The sequence below is a fragment of the Calypte anna genome, chromosome 5A (assembly GCF_003957555.1).
Source record: "Calypte anna isolate BGI_N300 chromosome 5A, bCalAnn1_v1.p, whole genome shotgun sequence".
In the NCBI taxonomy this organism is placed as follows: domain Eukaryota; kingdom Metazoa; phylum Chordata; class Aves; order Apodiformes; family Trochilidae; genus Calypte; species Calypte anna.
The window spans coordinates 28,744,563-28,765,526 of NC_044251.1; the positions used below are offsets into that span (position 1 = coordinate 28,744,563).

The window sequence follows — 20,964 nt, forward strand, 5'->3', positions numbered from 1 at the left end:
AAAACACCAAGAGAATAAAAAAGAAAGTGAAGTTTGGATTTACATTTCACTCTTACTTCTATGATTTCTTTTTTTAATTCTTAGAAAAATCTCACACCTGCATTGGACAGGTGAGGTTAATGACATTATGGAAGAGTGAAATTGCTTTGAGTGAGATGAACACCAAACTCTTGTGCTTTGGATAGTTCCCATTCCGAAGAAAAAAAGACTCATCACTTATGTCGGATCTTTAGATTACTTAAATTAATGAGAATGGATTTGCTAAGACTCAAAGCAAAAAAATCCAAGATTACAGACAGGATTTATAAGTGTGTTTCTAATTTAGTGGTGGTTTTAAACCTGCCACAACACTGAAAAATCAAGGTGACGACGCAGTTGTTCTGCTATGGTCCTCTATGTAGAATTTTTTCCTCCCCAGTTGCTTACTCTTGTGGTGTCAAATGTGCATTTGTGAACTCATAAAAATCATCCAGACCAGAAAGGCTGGGCAGAAAGAAATCTGATGTGAGATTTTGTGCTTTGTAGAAAAAAAATCTATCTCTCTACTGATTTTCTCTTGCAGCTATGTTATTCCTCATTATTTTTACTTTCTCTTTGGCATTTTACTTTCACCATCTGGACTGGCTCAGCGAAACTTAGTAAGAAGTTAGCAAAACTTTTCTAACTGCAGTGTAGCTATAGCACAGAAAAGCACACACACAAGTACAAATCTATGCTACCACATACAGCAGGCTTTGTTACTGCCTCTCTCCCCCCAGTCTCCCCCCGTGTCTTTTCTACTGGAGCATTGAATGTGACATGGAGATGTGTGTGATGATGAGCTGCTCCTTGCTGCACAGCCACAGGGTTCTTCCCTCAGGGCTGGTAGCAATTTTTAGAGAAGCACTGGAGGAACGTGCAGGGCTCTTGAACAGCTAATCAGGGGAGAGAGGGAGGATCATCTTCCCCTGCCAAAAAGAACGATTGCAAAGAAGGAATTAATGTGTCCTATTCCCTCATGAATTATAGCTCTTCTCCATCTGGCTCGTTCACAAAAGTAATTGCAGGCCTTACCTTCCTTCACTTCTCATTAAATGTGAATGTGTTATTACCTAGCATACATCTTCTCTCTTCACCCTTCTTTCAGCCCCCCTCTGCCTGCTTTCTAGAGTTTCTCTGCTATCTCCTGACAGTCAGGTTTTAAGCTGCTACAGTTCAGCTCCTCCTCACACTCACATTCACCTTGTGCTCCACCAAAATATCTTCAACATCTTTTCTCCCTATTCTCTAATTGCCACCCTTCTTTTTGCTTATAGCAGAAGTTTGACAATTTTTGTCAACTCTAGCAAACCCAATGTAGTCAGAAGCATTACCACAAACAGTGACAGAGTCCTGGTGGTGGAAGGGTCTCTTCAGTACACTGGTACAGTCCCTGCTACTTGCCCCATTTTAAACCTTACTAAAGAAAAGTTGTTTAATATGCAGAGTAGCAATTCTGCAGCTGGGAGAAGAAATTAAAAAAGATTCAGAGATTTTTTTTCTCCTTAGAGCCTCTCTGCTCATCATGACTTCATTTTTTATGCTTTATAAATTATTGGATACCTTTGTTCTCTCTCATATATGCATATTCTCCATAGCTCTGTGACCATAAAGAGCTCCCGGTTGCTACACATCCCTATTCTACCCAAGTTTGCGTTTACAGCAAAACTTTCATGGTTTTATTAAAGAAGTATGGCTTTTTCCTTCAGTCTCTCAGCTACTAAATAGTTATTCTGCACAACAGATTTAGTATTATTTTGGAACCTTTTAAGAAAACAACACTGAATACACCACACTGATACCCAGAGGGCAAGTTCCTCCTGCTTCACAGCCCAGATGGGAAAAGTCACTGTTTCTTCTGTTGATTTTTTTGTTTTTTTCATGATTATTACTGTGGCTAAAAGCAGGGGACAATAAGGGATAGCTCTCAGAAATGCCCCAGAACTTTAGAAATTACCTTTTTGCTCAGAAGTCCATTAGATAAAACACCACTAAGAATGGTTTCATCACAATAAAGTATGAATTGGTTGTACATTAAAAAGCCATGTTAAAATGTACACCATTTGATCAATCAGGCAGAAGGTTAGGTAAATAAGATGTGATTATCTTAGAATTTAGAGTATAGAAAAATCAAGGCTTGACTGTTTTTGATACAATCAGTTCACATCAGTTCAACAAACCATTAATATAGAAATATCCTAGGAAAGAATCTTGTTTCCAGGGTGGTATTACCAAAGTACCCCCAACTTTTGCTTTTTTGAGACTTAGCCAGGCTACATCCCATTGTTCAGGCTTGATGATCCATAACCAAATCTGTATTTATAAAGTAAAAAGCTCCACAAAAAAAAGCCACAAAATCCCAGAAACAAAAAACCCCACTACTACTGCTGCTTTTTCTAGACAAGATCACTGAAACAAGGTTCAGACAATTATGACCTGAATTTAAAAGTTCTTCTTCTAAAGTGATGCTAAAAAAATGTATATACTCTTTTTTCCCCCAGCTTTCTTCCTACTGCTTTCTACTTCTCCTGATTCAAGTGGGCTGGAGAACACAGTAATTGCAAAAGAAAACTGGTAAAAAATGAGAACAAAAGGAGGCCCACTCCTACTGAAGTCATACAGTAGACTACAGTAGAAAATTTTCAATTACTTTCTGCAATTCCTGCATTCAGATACTGAAAAAAAGTAAGGAAGAAAAAAAAATAAAAGCTCAAGCTTTCAAATAGAATCATCTCAATTTTCTTTGGGCAGAATATCACTGACTGTATTCAAAAATGATTCTACTCTATTTGCTCTCTGGTTTGCACTTTGGTGCATGCCCATATCATCACCTACGTGTTCTGACTTCAGTTGTAAACAAGAATCTGATTTTAGAAATCACCTACTATACCCCAAAACAAAACCAGCATTCAGTATTCCTTGCTGAAAGATGGTAGAAACAGAAATATTGGAGGATTATCCTTAAATAGTGGATGAGTGATTGGCAGATGTGAGTTTGATCACAGATATGCATTTATATATATATATATATGTACATACATACACATACATCATCTCTATATACACATTATAAATATAAGAAAATATTGTAAAAAATATTAATTTTGCTCTAATACATGATTAAAGTGGACTAATCTTATGTTGCATTTATTTGACCTATCTGGTTGATATGATGATCTTGTTAGAAGCCATAAAATCTGTAATACTTGCAATTGTTAAAAACAAAGAGTCTTTATTTCTGAGTCACCTCATGCTAAGAAGTTAGGTTGGAGGTGGGCCCTCATATCTCAGCATCAACTTGAAGGACCGAGCAAAGTTGTTGGACAGTGTGCAGCTATGGCTCTCTTCAGCCAGGGGCATGAGGACAGCGAGGAGCAGGAGGAGCAAGAGGAGTAGCTGCAAAGGCAGTGCTGCCCAGCACACTCGATGCAGGAAGGAGCACACACGCCCAGAGCGTTTCTGAAAGACACAAATCAAAGAACAACTTAGAAAAATACTGACCAGGGGAAATGCATTTTAATTACAACAAACCTCCAGATAGTGGGGCAGAAGCTAGATGCTTTGTGTGCTGCAGCTGACTGAATCGTACTGAAATGATTTCTTTTAGGACAGTATTTCACTCTCCTGAAGAACTGACTGCTGCAAACTCATTTCTTCTAGCACGGTTCTAATCAGAATTAGTAAAATCAGGAGAAAAGATTTCTGGGGCTACTGAATTCAGGAAAGATTAATTAATTGGAAAGATTAATTCAGGAAAGATTAATTGGCATTGGAATGGGCTGCCCAGGGAAGTGGTGGATTCTCCGTCCCTGGAGATATTTAAAAAGAGACTGGATGTGGCACTCAGTGCCATAGTCTAGCAACTGCAACGGTGGTTCAAGAGTTGGACTTGATGATCTCTGAGGTCCCTTCTAACCCAGCCAATTCAATGATTCTATGATTCTATGAATTTAGAAGTGAGATTTCCACTGGCAAGATTCTTGGATATCTCCCATCCATGAGACAAACGATGTGTATTTCACAAAATAAAAGATCAAGTCAACTACCTTTAAGGGAGTCCTGAGAAAGAGAGCTCAATAATTAATTCATTTAATCAAAAGTGGATTTATACTCAAAACAAAAATAATGCGTAATTGTGCTACGGCATTAAGTACCAAACTACATCACAAACATCAGTGCAAAACACTCACTGAAGTGGGACCCCCTTTTTCCATGAGGTGAAGTTAATTTGTTTTGTTCAAGCCACAGGCAATGTCAGTACTGCAGCAAAATCAGTGCTTCTGGCCTCTACTGGATGCTTGACTCAATGGGCAATGCCTTTGCCCCACTAGAGCACCACATGAGTAGTCTGGGGGAAACATCAGCAGAGAAGATAAGGCACAGAACGATTATAAAGTAATTATAATTTTCTGATTTTTAAGGGTCTCTCCCACTGTTTTCTAAATTTTTCAGTCATTTGCAGCTCTGTATAAATGCTTACAGAATTATGAAGGCAAATATATAGCTGCAGCTACAGATCATGAGACAGCTGTGTTGTGAGATCCTTCCTTTGTTTTCATTGGTTCTCTTCCATGATATCAAATAACTGAGATTTCTCTATTGTGTCAGGCAGATGCAGAGGCAGCAGAGCAAGACAGATGCTTGCTCTGTCATTCCTGGCCCACAGTATCCGAGCTGTAACTTGTTTGCTGAGGCCAATGAAAACTTAGGTCTTTGGCAAATAAAACTTTCAGTAGTTAGTGAGCAATCAGTAAACATCAGGGAGAAAGAAGGACTCTTACTTCAAGCACCACTGAGCAACTTCTCTGGGTGCAGCTTCTACCCTCCAAATATTGGCTGCATCACAGGAGTCATCTGCTCCTACTGTGATCTGTTCTCAAACACTAGCAAAAGTACTAAAAGGTGTAAGCAGCTGTACTAATGGGACTCTCCCTTCTCTAGTTCTGTAGCCCAGACATGAAATCCTTCATCTCCCCTAGGGTTCATCAGTTTATGGACTGAACAAAACTTGTAAGATTTCTGTGTTTATGGCCAGTGCTAGAAGTGTTACATGGAAAAGCAGCAGCTGCAACTCTTGGCCAGAGCTTTCTGGGCTTGGCTCTGTAATGCCATGAAAAAGCTACTTCTTGGGGCCATCAATATAAACCAACATACTGTCACTGACAGCTTCTGTTTTCATCAACCATTTCTCATTGTTAATTCTCCATTGCATCCATTAAATGCAGCAGTAGACTAATACATTTATTATAGTGTCCCATTTATAAAGAAAAAAGTCTTTCCAGGTTCCAGAAGCAAAACTAAGTTTGTTTGTATTAACAAGTGTAGTTCTGATGGTGGAAGAGCAGATTAGAGTTACTTCTGCCTTGGGACAATTCAAACCACTCTCTTTCTTCTCCCAGTAAGATGAAATAAGATTTAATGCTGATGTTGTTAAAGAGAAGGATCCTGTGACTAACTGCTCATGTGACTAATTGTTCATTAAGGCTGAAGTCTCAAAAAATATCCTCACAGACTCAAACTGTTAATTAGAAGCCCAACTGTCACTGATAGCTATGTGGACTGCTAGTCTTCCCAGCAGCACCTAAAATTTATACTTTATAGCTGTCAATCCTTTAGTGTTGTGTTTGAAAGCTATTTAAGCTATTTTTTTTTACCAGTAGACCAGATGCAACACCTGCCTTCCCAATAATCCCCTTCTGCCTATCAACTGGTGGGAAATACCAAGCTTTTCCGATAGTTCCTCATCTCTGGTCCTGTCATAGCCCAGAGACCAGATGCTTTATGGTTTTATCTTTGATGTCCTATGATGACCACATAGCCAATTAGTCATTCATGTTGTTCCTACCCTGTTCTTTCTCATGTTGTTCCTACCTCAATTCTTTATTGCCCCGGTATTTGACTCAGAACAGGGCACTAAAGTACTTTTCCAGTCAAGACTGTTAACTAAGTAAAGTACATTTTTGTGAAGTACAGACTGTTAACTCAACTCTAAGAAATGGAATGAGATTGAAATCTTATTTGTTAAGTGCCTTGCTTTTAGATCTACTGTCAGGAGCAGTAAAATACTATTGATTTTCAAAGAAGCAAATTCTTTCTCCAGAAAGGTTTTATGTGAAATGGACTTACTAACAAGCTATCATTTACTCTCCTCAGAGCCTTCTGGAGGGTAAGATACTCAGGCTTTCCATAGCAGATTCTAGCATAAGAAAAATCTGTGGAGGGACATCTGCTTGCGGGTAGAACTTCAGAGAGGGAGAAATATTTTGTCTTTTTCTGCTGCTTCCCTTCCACCTGCTTCTGGGGTTTATAGCAGTTGTGTTTCATGAACTTTAGTCTTTGCTGCCCAGCTTCTCTATTTTGTTTGATCACACAACAAGGTCAGAATCTTGCATTTCTGACTCTATGTGTTGCTATGGGAATGACTTCTATCACAAACATGGTATGATGTCTCTGCAGGACTGAAGATGAGGCACAGAGGAGTTCTGAGGGTTTGGTGCTTTCAACAAATTTGCAATGATAAATCCTTAATATATGAGAGCCCCAACATGCACACACTGAAATCCATGGGAGATTTACCATTAACTTCAGTAACTGCAGTAGGATTATGCATAGAGACAACTAAATAAAAATCAGCATTGTGGACTACTTACTCAAGGAGTTCAGCAGATACCTTTACAAATGGATTCATTACTTACATGCCCCAAGGTCTGGTGTTCTTGTGCACATGAATCCTACATTAGTTCTGTTGTTTTGTGCTTGCTGGGACAATTGGTGGTATTTTGTCTTCTGGGTTTTTTTGTTTGCGGGTTGTTTTGTGTTTTTTTTTTGTGGTAGTACTGCTAGAGGTGATATAGTTTAGGGACAGAAAATGTTGATGGAGACACAGTAACTTTTACTAGGAGAGATGACACAGCTGGGAAAAGCAGGGAAGCTTTGGGGCACGGACTCCTTCTGAGTGTGAAAAAAGCAGCATTTAAATTTCTCTAAGACTAAGTTGGGGTATTTTTTTAGACCTGAGAGATAGAGATGCTTTCAGGCTGTTGTGACCTGAGACTGGCACCAACAGGGAATCCAGGAGGACAAGGTGCAAACCATTGCTCCGATGAGCTCTGTCAGAGTGATCAAGCCTTTATGAGTCTGCTTGGAGCCAGGAGCACACTCCAACCCTTTAGCACATTACTCTGGGTTAGAAAAGGACTGTCTGACACTGTTCCACTTCTGCAAAAAACTGTTTGAACACTTCATTTCTGTATGAGATCAAAGGTAGGATTCAGAACCCTTGTTACACAGTAGAATTCCCTTTCCCCAGTCACTCCAGCGACTGGCATCAGTACAGCTGCTGCCCAGTACCCACAGTGCCTGCAGTGTGCGTGTCAGATCTAGGCCCAACAAAATACTCTGAAATCAAATCTTCCTCTGAGGAAAACTGACAAAGCTCCAGTGAAGTCAACAGAATTTTAATTTCCACCATCTTAGAATAACAGCTGGAATATCTGGGTATCGAGCCAAAGTGTCAGATATTTTTGAACTACACATAGAAAAGGAATAGGTTGACATTTAAAAAGAAAATATACTTTTAAAGTTCACCATCAAGGATAAATGTCCTCCCCTTTCTCCCTTAAAATACCAGGACAAGCAAGGACTGTCAAGGGGTAGACGGCTGTGTTTGGTGTAATGCTAAATGCATGCTTGTTACCAAATGAACTGCACTGGCTGTGAACATTCACTTTTGTATTTGATTCATGTTGGGGTGTTTGAATGACAAGCACTGGTTTAGATCTGGGGAGTCCTCAGCACTTAAATCTGTTTGCAGTTAATAACTCCTTACCAAGTGCACCATGAAAAATCACTTGGATGGGAAACAGCAGAAAAACACTTTAGAGCTTGCTACATAATATTCCTGTGTAAGTTGCTGAAGTGTTTTAATAAAAATCAGTGCAGTCCCTGCTTTGCTATTAACCACATTCCAAGATATGTAAAAACATGGAGTTAATCTAACTATTTGAGGGAGAAGAGGAATATAGCATCTTATAACATGCTCATTAGTGGGTTTTTGCCATAGCTTTTATGTCACCAAAATGCCTGACAAAATTCATGCCTGTATCACTGAATCGTTGATCCAGCAGAGGAAAAAGACATAGCCTGGGTTAATTTCTCTTACCTTTGAGCATTTCACTGAGAGACTATCCAGGGAAATTTACTGCTGTCCAAAAATTCCTGCTCTCCACATGGATAAAGGGATAAAAGTGCCCTCGTGTCCCACAGACACTATCCAGAGATATCAACAGCCATGCTGCTTCATGCCAGTACTGTACTCACCTATCTCATAGTCTACAGAATATATTCTTCAGTATCCTGTATTTGTTGCAGATGCATAGATACTAAAGCAAGAATAAATAATTCCTCCTTAATATTCTCAGTCTCCAACTGCTTTCAGCTCAGGCATTTTCTTCAGCCTGATGCAGCTCATTCATCTATTTAACACTTGGTGAATCTTTGTTCCAGAGACTTCCAGTTTCCCATTGAACCTCCATTACTTTAAAATCCTCAATATACTTAAGAAAGGAGTTCCACAGGTCAACCAACTGGAAAAGGAACCAGCCTCTTGTACTAGCTTTGAACTTGGTTCTTTCTTGCAGAAGAGATGGAGAGTCAGCTCTCATCCACACTTTCTGTACCATGCATGATTTTGGAAACCCCTCAGACAGGATGAATCCAGGCCTCCTTCCATGGTGAGCAGATCACAACATAATGGGCTTAAACTATAGCAATAGAAACAGAGGAAATGCATCTTAAAAGGAAGGAGGGGCCTTAAAAAGGATCACCTACAAAGGTATGAAGGCTACGACTTCACTATTCCTCTGAGAATAATCAGAGCTGTCAAGAAGGCCTTAACAGCACCTTACCATATGTGCCTTTTATTCAGAATAGAAGCCTGCCATCATCAGGCACTATCACTTTTTCTGGTAAAGCAGTTGCCTTACCAGTGATATTTTGCCTCTGAAAGGCCCTGGGTTTCTCTCATTTGAGATTCCACTGGGTACAAATGCAGTTGCCACTAAATTTGGCAATTTATTGCCAGTTGTTGCCAGCTGGCAGTCTATTGCTGACAAGAAGAGATCAGTTCCAGGTGGAGCACAGGCTGCTCTCAAAGCAAATTGGACTTTTACTTCAATTTGAGATAGTTTGAAGCTGGGGTCCTCAGTAGTTCTCAGCTCAGAGCCATGAATATCCCTCTCTAAATAAGCAACATATTGCAAATCACAGCTGTTTTTTTCAAGAGGGAAATAATCTGGGGGAGTTGAATACTACTGTTGCCATAGAACTGAGCATCCAGGGTGCTGTTGGGCACACCTCTGGTTCATTCCCATCCACCACCACAGGAAATAAGAGTTGGATACTGTCAATCAGACTTATGTGGCCTCTGAAAAAGGACAGTGAGCCATCGGGTTCAGAACTGTACTTTCTGAAATGCAATCACTGCCTTGGTTAGGCAACCAGCAATAAGGAATAAGTAAGGATGGTCTGGACTCCTTTGAGTCCTAAGCTTATCATTCTCCATCTCATAAGATGGAATGAATGTGCTGAAGGGAGGTTAACTGAGGTTACATAAGCAATTTTAGCTGACATTTTCTCCCTTCATATTGCTTGATTTTGCAACCTTAATTTCCTTTCAATTCTGAAGTGTATGTACAAAAATAACTAAGCATACAGGCAAACTATAGGTTTTGTTTTCTCCCCTGGGGTTTATTCTGGAGTACCTCAACAAGGATGGATGATAAGCTAGAATCTTTGATGAAAGCTTAGTTTAAAGAGAAACAGAAAACAATTAAAGGGAGCGGTTTCAATGTGAGGTTTCAGCAGTCACATAGGCAGATATTTCAGAATTTCTGCTGAAAAGTCACTAAGGACTTTAAGTACTATGCCATATGCCACTGTGACACAAATGGATGTATAAAGGTTATCTTCAGTCTGTATACACAACATGACGTGCTTTTAGGAGAAGTGTACCACAGGACAAAGGCTACAGCCTGATCTGTTAAAGTAGCACTGATTTCCATAAGTCTCCAGGCTAAACCAGCAGAAAGTCTCTAGTTTGGTCCAATCTTCAGTGCATAAGCAGTGGAAATTAATTTCTTTTTATCTGGAACATGTTTCACATGTGATAGAAGTTCGGAAGCTCTGGGGAAGATTAGTAAAGTGGTAGGATGGATCACTAAAAATATTTTAGTCCCATGTTACAAGGAAAGTCAAACTTTTGGTAAGGTAACTTTGAAGCACATTTTCATATCCAGCAGCAGGCACTGAGTTACAGTCAGTTTCTTAAATATTACAAGCAAAGTATTTGCAAAAAGCTCAGAAAAGGTGGAAAAGGATTTTAAAGCAGTTGTATTAATTTGGTTGGCATAGTGTTAATTTTCTTCAGAGTATGGGCCTATGTTTTGGATTTGTGATGAAAATAGTGCTGATAACACACCCATGTTTTAGTTCTTGCTGAGCAGTGGTTACACACCATCAAGGCCTTTTCTGCTCCTCACACTGCCTCACCAGCAAGCAGCTTAGGGGTGCACAAGAAGCTGGGAGAGGACACAGCCAGGACAGCTGACCCAAACTTACTAAGGAGGTATTTCCTATTCTATGAAAACATGCTCACCAATAAAAACTAGGTAAGTGGGAGAGTTTTGCCAGGGATGCTGTTGGCTGGGGACTTGCTGGGCATCAGCTTGCTGATGATAAGCCCTTGAGTTTTTCTGCATGACTTATCTTCTTTTGGTTTTTTCCATTTGTTTCCTTTTTTTTCCCCAATTATTAGCTTTTATCTCAACCCATGAGTTTTTTCACCTTTTACCCCTTTGATTCTCCCCCACAATATACTGTGAGGGGAATAAGTGAGCAGATGAACTACTCATTGAGTTTAATTGAATCCAACTAAAAACACAGGAATACTCCACCAGCTTTAAATGCATTCATAAGTAATACAATTTATCCTAATAAATCTATTTGGATTTCAGAGCAATCCTGTACTGCTTTTAGCAAGGGAGTTGTTGGCAGCTAGTAGCTGGATAACTTTTCAGCCACTCAATCTGAAATTTAGTAGTATGCATCAGTGTTGCACATTTAATCAGGAAGCCAGAGAAATAAAACAACTTTTCCTAATTTCCAACATCCACTCAGCCTAGCAATTTGAAATAAATTACTTGAACTGTGCATAGAAGAATGAAAACTGAACTAAAGATATCATGTTCTGGAACCTGTAGAAGCAGCTTCTGATATCACAGGGCTGGTTTATCACATCAACAACATACGTTTCCAGCTGCTTTGACAGTGCCTTTTCCAGCTGCTTTGACAGTGCCTTTTCTCAAGACTAAACTTTTCTGAAACTTCAGCAGTCACTATACATATTTGAATAATATCTGCATTTTATTTAAACAATTTTAAAATGTGATGGATTACTTTTAAAAATCTAACACCTATATGGTTTGAGGTATAGATTACAAAATTTTTTTCCTACCCAACATTTTACAGTAGTGTTAAAAAGATTTTTCAAGTATATCCTGGAAATTGGTTTCATTCTGCTACTAGGCAACAGATCTCTCACAGTGCCTTTCAGTTAGGAGGTAAAATTATATCTGCTGAGAAAATAATTCTAATGTGTCTCCTTGGTGAACATCTGCAAATACTTTGCAACATGGTAGGCTTCTAAGGGACACATTTTTCCATCACAGAAAGCAGCGACTGCCAACCACATACCTAGCTAATACCACATTATCAGAAAGTAAGAACCAGAGAACCAGGTATCTTGGGAAGCAAGATGTCTTCTCCATCTTGCACCAGCACTGCTGTAGAGGGAGAGCATCAGCCAGCCACAGAATTGGCAGAACCAGATAACTGACAAAGAGTCCCTGTTTTCTGGAATTTTTGATAACTGTAATGCAGATTGGTAAACAACACAAAATCTACAGAAATGAGAGAAGACAGGTGGGCAGTCTCACAGGCACTGGAACATGAAGCTTGTTAGCCTGCTGGAGAAGGAAGGGTTGATGCTGTCTGGCACAGCATCCTTAACTGGGTCAGAATTAGGAAAAGGCAGACAGGGTTTTTCAGCTTTTGAGGTTTTTTTGCCTAAGTTTCCTTTCTAAGACAATATCACTTCCAATGGAAAAGAAGTTTATCTGGTGATTTTGAAGGGTAAGATGCCCTTCTTCTTGGTTTTGGGCCATAATTCCTAAGCCGGTAGATACAGACTTACAGACACAGTGATGAAAAAATACACATATTATCTATATCTATAAAAGAGATATGAAAAACTGTGTGAAAGATACTACATTTTAAAGACTTTTCCATTTTTCTAAGGATATACTTGTACAGAAGCTTTCAAGTAGCTAACACAGAGCAGGACTTCAGGAAAACAAATGGGCCACGTACTTTCAATAGAGGCACTAATGCAGGGGTGTACACATGATGCTGTGTATTTCTGTGATGTGACTTTCTGCCATGAAGAATTGCTGCCATATCTACCCTTGTGCAGAGCAGAGTGCATTACTGTTTTCTTCCTGGCATGCTGTGGCAGGTCTTGCTTTGCACAGTTTCCTGAATGACTGCATTAATTTGATTGACTCCAGATCAATGGTGTCTCTAAATAAGATTAAATTACACATTCCTTCTGTCTGTGTGTTACAGGATATTTCTCTTAGCAGAATCTCAAAGGAAGCAATTACCTGACCACTGATGTAATGAATCCTAATTATTTTGTTTGTACAAACAATAAAGCCAGAATCATTTGTTTAGTGAGGAAGTGTAATTACTCTGAACACTCAAGAAAATAAATCAAATAGTGCTACCTAGACCTGTAAATAATGAGCCTTTGACTTCCTATTTATGCTAAGAATGCTCATGGAATATTTTCAGGTAGCTAGGAGCCAACCTTTGAAAGTAACATTTATCATGGTTGTTATTGAGCATTTACTTGATTATGTTGTTGGGTGTGCTAGGTGCCCTGCAGAAATATCCATCTACATTGCCCTGTCACTGGCACCTGCTAAAAATTCAATGCAGCCAGTGCAATTTCCTGCAACTGCTTTTTGTTAATCAACAAGAACTCGCTCACATTGCAATCATTAGCCCATACTGTTCCTAAGGGCACCAGTGACTAGGGGCATGTCCTCTAGGATGAATGATCAGGAAAAAAAGCACATTTATATACATGGAGCAAGCTTTATGCTGCCCAACATTTGGTCATGCAGGCTAGAAATGGAATAAAACCAGAAGGCGATGGAATGAGACTAGCCACAGCTGCCTCTTCCCCTTCTCCAGGTTGATCTACTGCTGCTGCAAAATGCTCACAGGAGAGAAAAGCAGAGTCACTGGGGACACTGTATTGCAGAAAGCAGAGATGAGGCCAAAAATAGCTGAAATTCTGCCACCTCTTCTGATTTTGTGTAACCCAAAAGCATAAGGAAGCTGACAAATCAAAGATAATTGAATTCCATTGCATGCAGACTCACTGGATGTTGCAAGCACAGTGATGCAGCACTTAACTGTGTGCTTTCTGCATTAACTCACTGCTCAGATCAGCCATACTCCTTGGGTACTTGGTTTCCTTCACCATGGTTTTAAAAAGATATTCAAAACACACCAAAATTGTTCTCCTAATCTTTCTTTCATTTCCAGCCACACTTCAAGTGTTAAATCAGTTTTTAAAATTAACTGCAAAGTGATGAACTCTACAGATTATTTGTTTTTTCTTGTTTTCCAGCCTGAACAGTGCTGCACCCAAAAGGGATCTACATTATATTCTGCTTCTCCTAAGTGGTGCTCAAAAATCTTATGGCAATATAGGCTCCCAACCTGATAAAAACTGTAGCCTGAATGAAAACTACACCTCTGCTTACAACACTTGGATTCACATTGTAGTGACACTGTTTAAATACAGAATGAATGCTCTGAAGTCAGCAAAATTACACTGGAGTGAAGATGGTCTTATGCCTAAAGATGTTGCTTTGTTTTGTTTTCCCCTACAAACAACTTGACCAAGAAGCAGAGAATTCCTGGGTCAGTCTTCTGGAAACCTGGGTCTGCTTTTCTTTAGGGAAAAGCAGCACTACTAAATGTTTTGTTGCCTCTACATCTACCATTAAAATGTCATAGTACTGAAAAACTAATCCCGAACCAGACAGGCAGGAACAGAAACACTTTGGGGGTTTTCAGGAAAGCCGAAGTGAGGCCACAACTATTCAGGGAATGTGTGAGAACTACCTTAAATTGGTCAGTATTTCATTGGTGAAAAATATTGTAGATGCTCCTCCATAATTGAGTACCAGATGAATGCCTCATCTGAATGAAGAAATCTTGATTTCTGCCCAAGAAGTGCATTCTACTGCACCTTTGCAATATAGGTGCCTTCAAAAGGGATGGAGCTACAGGAGGAATCAAAGGTTTGATTTAGCTTAAGATGATTATGTGATTATGTTCCTGTAGCACGTCATTCATCCAGTCTGTGTTGTGTTGGGCAAATAAAGCCTTACTGTATTTCTTGTGAAAACAATTTTCTGCAAATGAAATGACTGCACAAAGCAGAAGCCAACAGTGCCTATAAAGAAAGGAAATTGTGACAGAGAGCAAAGACTCAGTTAAAAACTGCTCAGCTCAAAATGTGCTGACAGCATTTTGTCTCCTTTAAACTTATCTTCTCCTATATGGTTTTTGTTCTATTATCATCACTTCCAAAAGAAAATCCTCAACAGGAGGCATTCCACTGCTTAGAATAAGGATTTAGTCTAATAGCATTAGACAAATATCTTGACTTTCTGTTTTTCTGTATCACAGAAAAAGTGGAATGAATGACCCAAAGTAATTTTTTTCAGAAGCGTCGAAAGAATTAAAAGTCACATTTTCAAAATTATCTTAGGCATTTGACTCCTAAAACTTTAGCAAGATATTTAGGCTCTGTAACATTTTTCCTTTTAAAATCTGAAGAAAATAAACTCCTTTTTTCTTTGAGAAACATAGTAATCTCAAGAATCTTTAGAAAAGTTCAATTTAAAATAATTATCTGCAAAATGTCAGATCAGAGACTTTTTTAGCTTGATGATAGGAAATTGTCATACCTTTCTGAATCTGCCTGGTTCTTCCAACAACCCAGAACTTTGCTTAAAAGAGAAGAAAGAAAAAAAAAAACAAAACGTCAAGCATGAACTTAAGATCCTACTGAAGTCTGTAAATAAGTATTCAACTCAAAGGAGATGTTACTTTCAAATTCATGATCACTTCAATTAGCAGGAGATATTTTATCACTGAGGTTTTTAATACACACTAGGCAGAAAGCCAGAATGTTTTCAGATTCTTGACTATTTGAATCAGCTGAGTCTCCAAGCCATAGCTTTGACTTTACTGACACCTACTGACCACATTTATGATTACACAAGGTTTTGTAAAGCATAACTCAACTACAGTCAATGGCAAACAATTCTTATAAATATGCTCTTTTTAAATAGAGGTCATGCTTACCTTCCACACCTTTTAAAGGATTTGGATTCTAAGTAATCTTTGGGTTTGAAGAAGGGGCTTTCTAAAGCTGAACATTTTCAAGTGCTTCAAATTTTAGGTATTCAAGTTCAGATACCTTCCAAAGAACTTGCATAGAACTACCAAATGCACACCTGTAAAGCCTAATCCTCTGATTAAGGTATCTTGAAGTTGAATACATAATGTAATTAATTAAGCTAGAAAAATATCAACTATATATGTTTACACTAAGAATATGGGAATATCTTTAGCATACCCTGGAATATCTCATATATGGGAACAAATTCTGCAATCCTTAGCATGTCTTATATATAACAACTTGGTAACTTTAATCATGTGGTTCTCACATTAAAATAACTTGTTTTTATTCTTTGCAAAACCCTATGCCTGTAAAGACAGTTTCACAAAGGAACAGATTCTTCTGTGCACATTTACTTTCTGAGTCCATTCTGTCAGTGGCTGTTCTGATCATTCTATCTCACAGTAAGAGATACAAGTATTAAACAGCAAATCTATTCTTACTGAAGGAACTGGTGAAAAAAAAATATAATTTTGATGAAGAATGGTGTATGGAGGAAGGGCAAAAAGCTAGAAATGCATGTGCCCAGAACTAGGTGTATTTCCACAACAGTCATACACACAAACCATCTCACACATCACACAGATGTGTGCATCTTTGACAACAGCCAACTGTCATTTGGTTCTGAACCTTCCTTTTTTAGAAGTATTCTGAGCATTGCTTACAAAGGGAGCAAGACTCCACTCAACTCTTATTTTAATACAACAATATTCACGTCCATATTTATAAATATATGGCTATGTTTGTTCTGTCTTAGATGGCACTTACTATGGGAGATTTTAATTAACAACAGCACAGTTAAATTATGACTAGCAATGTGAAGCAACCTAAAAAAGCAATGGCAGAGATCACCAGCTGTGAACTGACTGCTGTTGCCTACCAGTGAACTCATGGACTCTTTCAGTTGGGATTTGTAGAGCATCCATCGGTAACGCAGGTCCTCCATGTCCTCAGAATTTCCAACAACAGCATGAAGATGAAGAAGATCCTCAAAGATTTGCTGACCATGAGGCACATGAGACTGCAGTTCCTGCAGGCAAATACAAGGTCAGCAGCGACTCAGAACTGAAGAAAGCTCCACTTTTAAATCTAGCAGTCAAAAAACACTGGTAATAAATCAAACTACAGGGTACTCTGGAATAGTGCTCTATTCTTGTGAACACTTCTTTGGTCTAAAATGATACACTGATTTGCAGGACTCCTGGCAAGCCTTGGATACTTCTGTTTAATTTCCTGCAATATCCATTGCCATTGTGTCTGGCTATAGTCAACAGAAAGAGTGAGACCAAGTATCAGACACTATTTTTCATCAGTTTCTTTTTATGGACACTCTTGCCATACCATACTGGAGACGCCCAGTCCTGCTTGATGCCAGGATGCTCCCTTCCCTTCTATTACTCTGGCTCTGGCAGACTGTTTTTATAAAAGGAGAGAATTACTTGTCCTAAATTCCCAAGCTTCATCTAAAATTGAGCCTCCTAAAGCAGAAACTGTAGTGTTTGAAGGGTATTTTGGGGGGATTTTTCAGTGTGTGTTGTTTTGCGTGGATTATTTGTTTGTTTTGAGGTGGTTTCTTGTTTGTTTTTTTTTTTCCTTGGTTTGTTGGGAGTGTGTGCAGGTGTTTTTTGTTTGCTCGTTTTGTGTGTGTGTGGGGGGGTGTTGTTTAGTTTGGTTTTTTAATTCTTCAAGAACTTGCACTAATTGTAATCTTTGTCTCCATCATCATCCCCTGGAAACTAACCTCCAGTTTGCTCTCGCGTTCCTTAATTTCCTCTGTGGAAGGTGAAGTCCCAGCAAGAATTTGGGCCAGTTTGGTGTTTTCGCCTTGTAACCACTCTTCAAAGCTGTGTAGGAGCTTCAAGCGGCTGCTCATATTTTGCCCTTCTATCCCCTCCTGGGTCACAAAATGACAGAACAAAATAGCCCTTACTGTTTGTCAGATATTTCCTCTGGAGGCCTGATTGCAAGAACTTAACCTCCAACTTTGTAACCCATAATAACACATTAATCCAATAAGACTGTTCTTGTGCAGCTGATATGAAGGCAGATACAGAGTTCTCCTCTCACCTGCTTATGGTTGGGATCTGCATCTAGAAGGTGGAAACCAGGTCCAGACATCCATCTGCTGTCCACAGAATCTATTTTCTTCTTCTTATCAGTCACTGGTTCATGTAACTGCCACTGTTTGAGAAGACTTAAAACACAAAACCAGAGACATCAGTGTGGTGAAACACTGAATGAAGAGACATTCACATTTTGGGGTCTATGGGGGATACCCCTGACAAGGACTGGCAGTACAAGGGTGAGCCAGGTCCCAAGGACATATTGCCTACTCCAGGTGTGAGCTAAAAACACCTTCATAGATTAATCTAGTCTCTGAATTCTCTAAAACAGTTTTCTTGACAGTAACTTTTTCCAGTTTACAAATGGCAAAATAAAATCTCATCTTGCTCCTTGGACTGTAACATAGAGTATAAAGCATGAAGTGTGTCTGGTCAAATAGCAGCAAAGAGAATTCCCTTGAAGGAATACAAGTAAGATGCACATGAACACTTACCCTCTTGCCATCTCCTTCAGTGATCTCCATGACTTCTTCAGCTGATCCAGCTCTGCTTGGACATGGGCAGTCTCCTCTGGGGAAGAATTCTCCATGACCAGCTGGCCATGAGCTTCCACAAGGTGCAGCTGGATCTCCTTATCTGGAAACTCAGCTATCCATCTCTGAAACGTACAGCCCTTACAGTTACTTCTAGGTATCCTGGGTAAAGCAGAGGCTATGTCAGACTGAAGGCCATGTTCAGTCCAGGACTATGCTGGTTCTGTTGGCACTAGCTAGAACATACCTAGCAGGAAAAAAAATATGCTGTGGATTCTTGCAAAGAGCCAACATAGGTCAAAGAGCTAATGGCAAAACTTAAAGGGCACAAGCTGTCAATGCACACCTTCTGTAGCCTTCCCATGAGATATCTTGGTTTCCCATATGAAGGTGAAAGCTGCCAGGTGAAGTAACCTGCCAGAGTGAATCTAGCATGCAAAATACTCCTATACAGGGAAAAGCTAGCAGCTGTGGAACAGTTCAGTTCAGCACAGTATAAGTTTAGCTAACAAGGTAATAATGTTCAATGTATCAGTGAGTACACACAGGCAAAGGTAGGTATTGGCCAGAGAGATCAACCTGGCAGGAAGAGCTATTTTTAAAACCAACTATTTTGGTAATACTTTATCCACCTCATTCTTCACCGTTCTTCTCTTTTACCTAGCTCTGCATCTCAGAGCACATGACATAGCAGGGAGGCAGCAGCAACCAACAGTTATTACAGGAAGAACAAATCATCATTAACCTCCCCAGTCAGGAAACCCTCGCTATTAAAACCCTGCCAGTCATATCTGAATGATGCAAAGTGAATAATTAACATCTTACACTAAGATGCTTTTCTCACCTCAAGGTCTGTCATCCTTCCCTCGGTGTTCTGCTCCTCACCAGCACCCTGGCAGGAGTCAATCTTCTCTGTGGTTGCTGTGATCCACTGCTGGAGGTCGGAGAGTTTGTCATTATATGCCCAATGCTTCTGAACATGCTCTTCACTTTGTTGTATCATCATCTACAAATGATAAAAATGTCAGAAAATAAATACAGAAAAAAACCCTTTTTCATTACTGTGACTACTGGAATAGAATGTCATGGTCCAAAAGGAAAAAAACAGCTGTTAAGAAGACACAAAAAACTTTGTCCTTCAGCATCAGTGATATAAAAAACACCTACAAGTTCCTGCAGGCCTGAACTCAACCACACGGGGGGGCATTAAGCACCAAAATAGCTCCCTTCAATTTCAGCTGAAACAGAATAAAGAGTTATGTTTGGGATTTTTACACCCCAGTCAGCATTTACTACATCTTACTCTTCCTTAATCAGAAATAACAGCACAGACTCTTTCTGGCAAAACTCCAGTTCAGTGATAAATGGGATTACTGAAAATGAAACTAGAATTCCATAGTGCATATTAGGATACTACTTTATCATATGTATTTTTACAGTGACCTGCATAACACAAGTAACTTAATAAGCCCTTCTTCTGAGACTGCTTTGGAAGCTCCTTTTATAGCTATGCTTACAAGTTACAAAATGCCTCAGGTTCAAAGAAATACTTATGCAATGGCAACATTTTTCTCTGATTAGCTTTTAGGTGACAAAGCTATAAAACCAGTTATATAAAACCAGCAGTTTAGTACCAAAACACTATGTAGGCATCTGTGAAGAAGTAAAAGCATCTCCATGATAATACAACTGTGAGGAATTTTTGTTAGGAACCTTAGGCCTGCTCCAGAAATAATTCATACCTATATACAATCTGTATCGATGCTATCCTGTCATGAAGGGAAATCACATTACAAGATAATCAGAGAACCCTGGGAGAGTTAGCAAAGTCATAAGAATTCAGTGTTTTCTTCTCCTGAAATGAAAATAGCTGTCACTCAAAGCATATTATCTGATAAACTCCAAGATCTGGAAAAGGCTTAAATAGTGGAAACTGACAACTGCTCAACTAAAAATTCTTCCTTACATTACCTCTAATGATCTCTTCAGGGCCTGGGCATCAGATGAAAGTTGGTTCATTTCATGTCTGTGTGTGGTATTTGACTGGACAAGCTTCTCTACCTCCTCCATTTGAATCACAAGCTCTGCCAACTCATCTTGGATCATCTGCAGAGAAAAAGACAGATTCCATATATGTAACGTGCTAGAAATGGCATGGACCTCCACAAAAACCATACTAAAGATAGTTTCATTTGGCAGTGTGAGGACAAAAAGAAATCAGGAAAAATCACTGTCATTAAGAATATTAATTGTTCTGTCTAGAAGTAAATTTTTCCAAAAGAAGTGTCTGGAAGTCTTTACATGTGACTGATTGTTTACAAAAGTAAGTTGCTGAGAAGCTGACAGAGGAGACATGGTATAATCAACTGAGTATTACAAAGAACTATGGTGATAACACTGCTGTGGGTCACCCAAGGTGAAGTGACACTGTAGAGCTGAATCACTGTAGCTCACTATGGCAAAAAGGAATAGTCCCATCCCCCCTGTCTCTATTCCCCTCATTCTATCTCCAAGCAATATAGTCCCACTGCATGCCTTGAGCAGGCTCTACTACTGCACGTTGGACCCCTTGCTGAATCAGTTCAAAACACTAAGTGGAAAAGGATCATATTTTTCTGTTGATTTTTTTTTTTAATCTTGTCCAGTTGAATCAGCCCATGGAGTAAATCCAGCAAGTGTCAGCACTGTGACTAAGAAAAGAATAGGAAGGGAGGGATGCAGAAGGAGGTGAGACAAAGGGAACTCC

At 39.3% G+C, this 20,964-nt stretch overlaps 1 protein-coding gene across 2 annotated transcripts in view; it reads right to left on the reverse strand.

The window, feature by feature from the left end:
• Positions 1-312: 312 nt before the first annotated feature.
• Positions 313-20,964, reverse strand: part of SYNE3 (spectrin repeat containing nuclear envelope family member 3) — a 60,398-nt gene continuing 39,746 nt past the window's right edge. For both annotated transcript variants that reach the window (XM_030451858.1, XM_030451859.1), the window contains exons 11-18: positions 20,190-20,324; positions 19,063-19,224; positions 18,180-18,343; positions 17,690-17,816; positions 17,364-17,516; positions 16,503-16,652; positions 15,126-15,167; positions 313-3,477 (exon numbers count right to left, since the gene is read on the reverse strand). In XM_030451858.1, the coding sequence (XP_030307718.1) occupies positions 3,280-3,477; positions 15,126-15,167; positions 16,503-16,652; positions 17,364-17,516; positions 17,690-17,816; positions 18,180-18,343; positions 19,063-19,224; positions 20,190-20,324 (1,131 nt within the window). In that variant the 3' untranslated portion in view covers positions 313-3,279. The remainder of the gene's footprint in view (positions 3,478-15,125; positions 15,168-16,502; positions 16,653-17,363; positions 17,517-17,689; positions 17,817-18,179; positions 18,344-19,062; positions 19,225-20,189; positions 20,325-20,964) is intronic.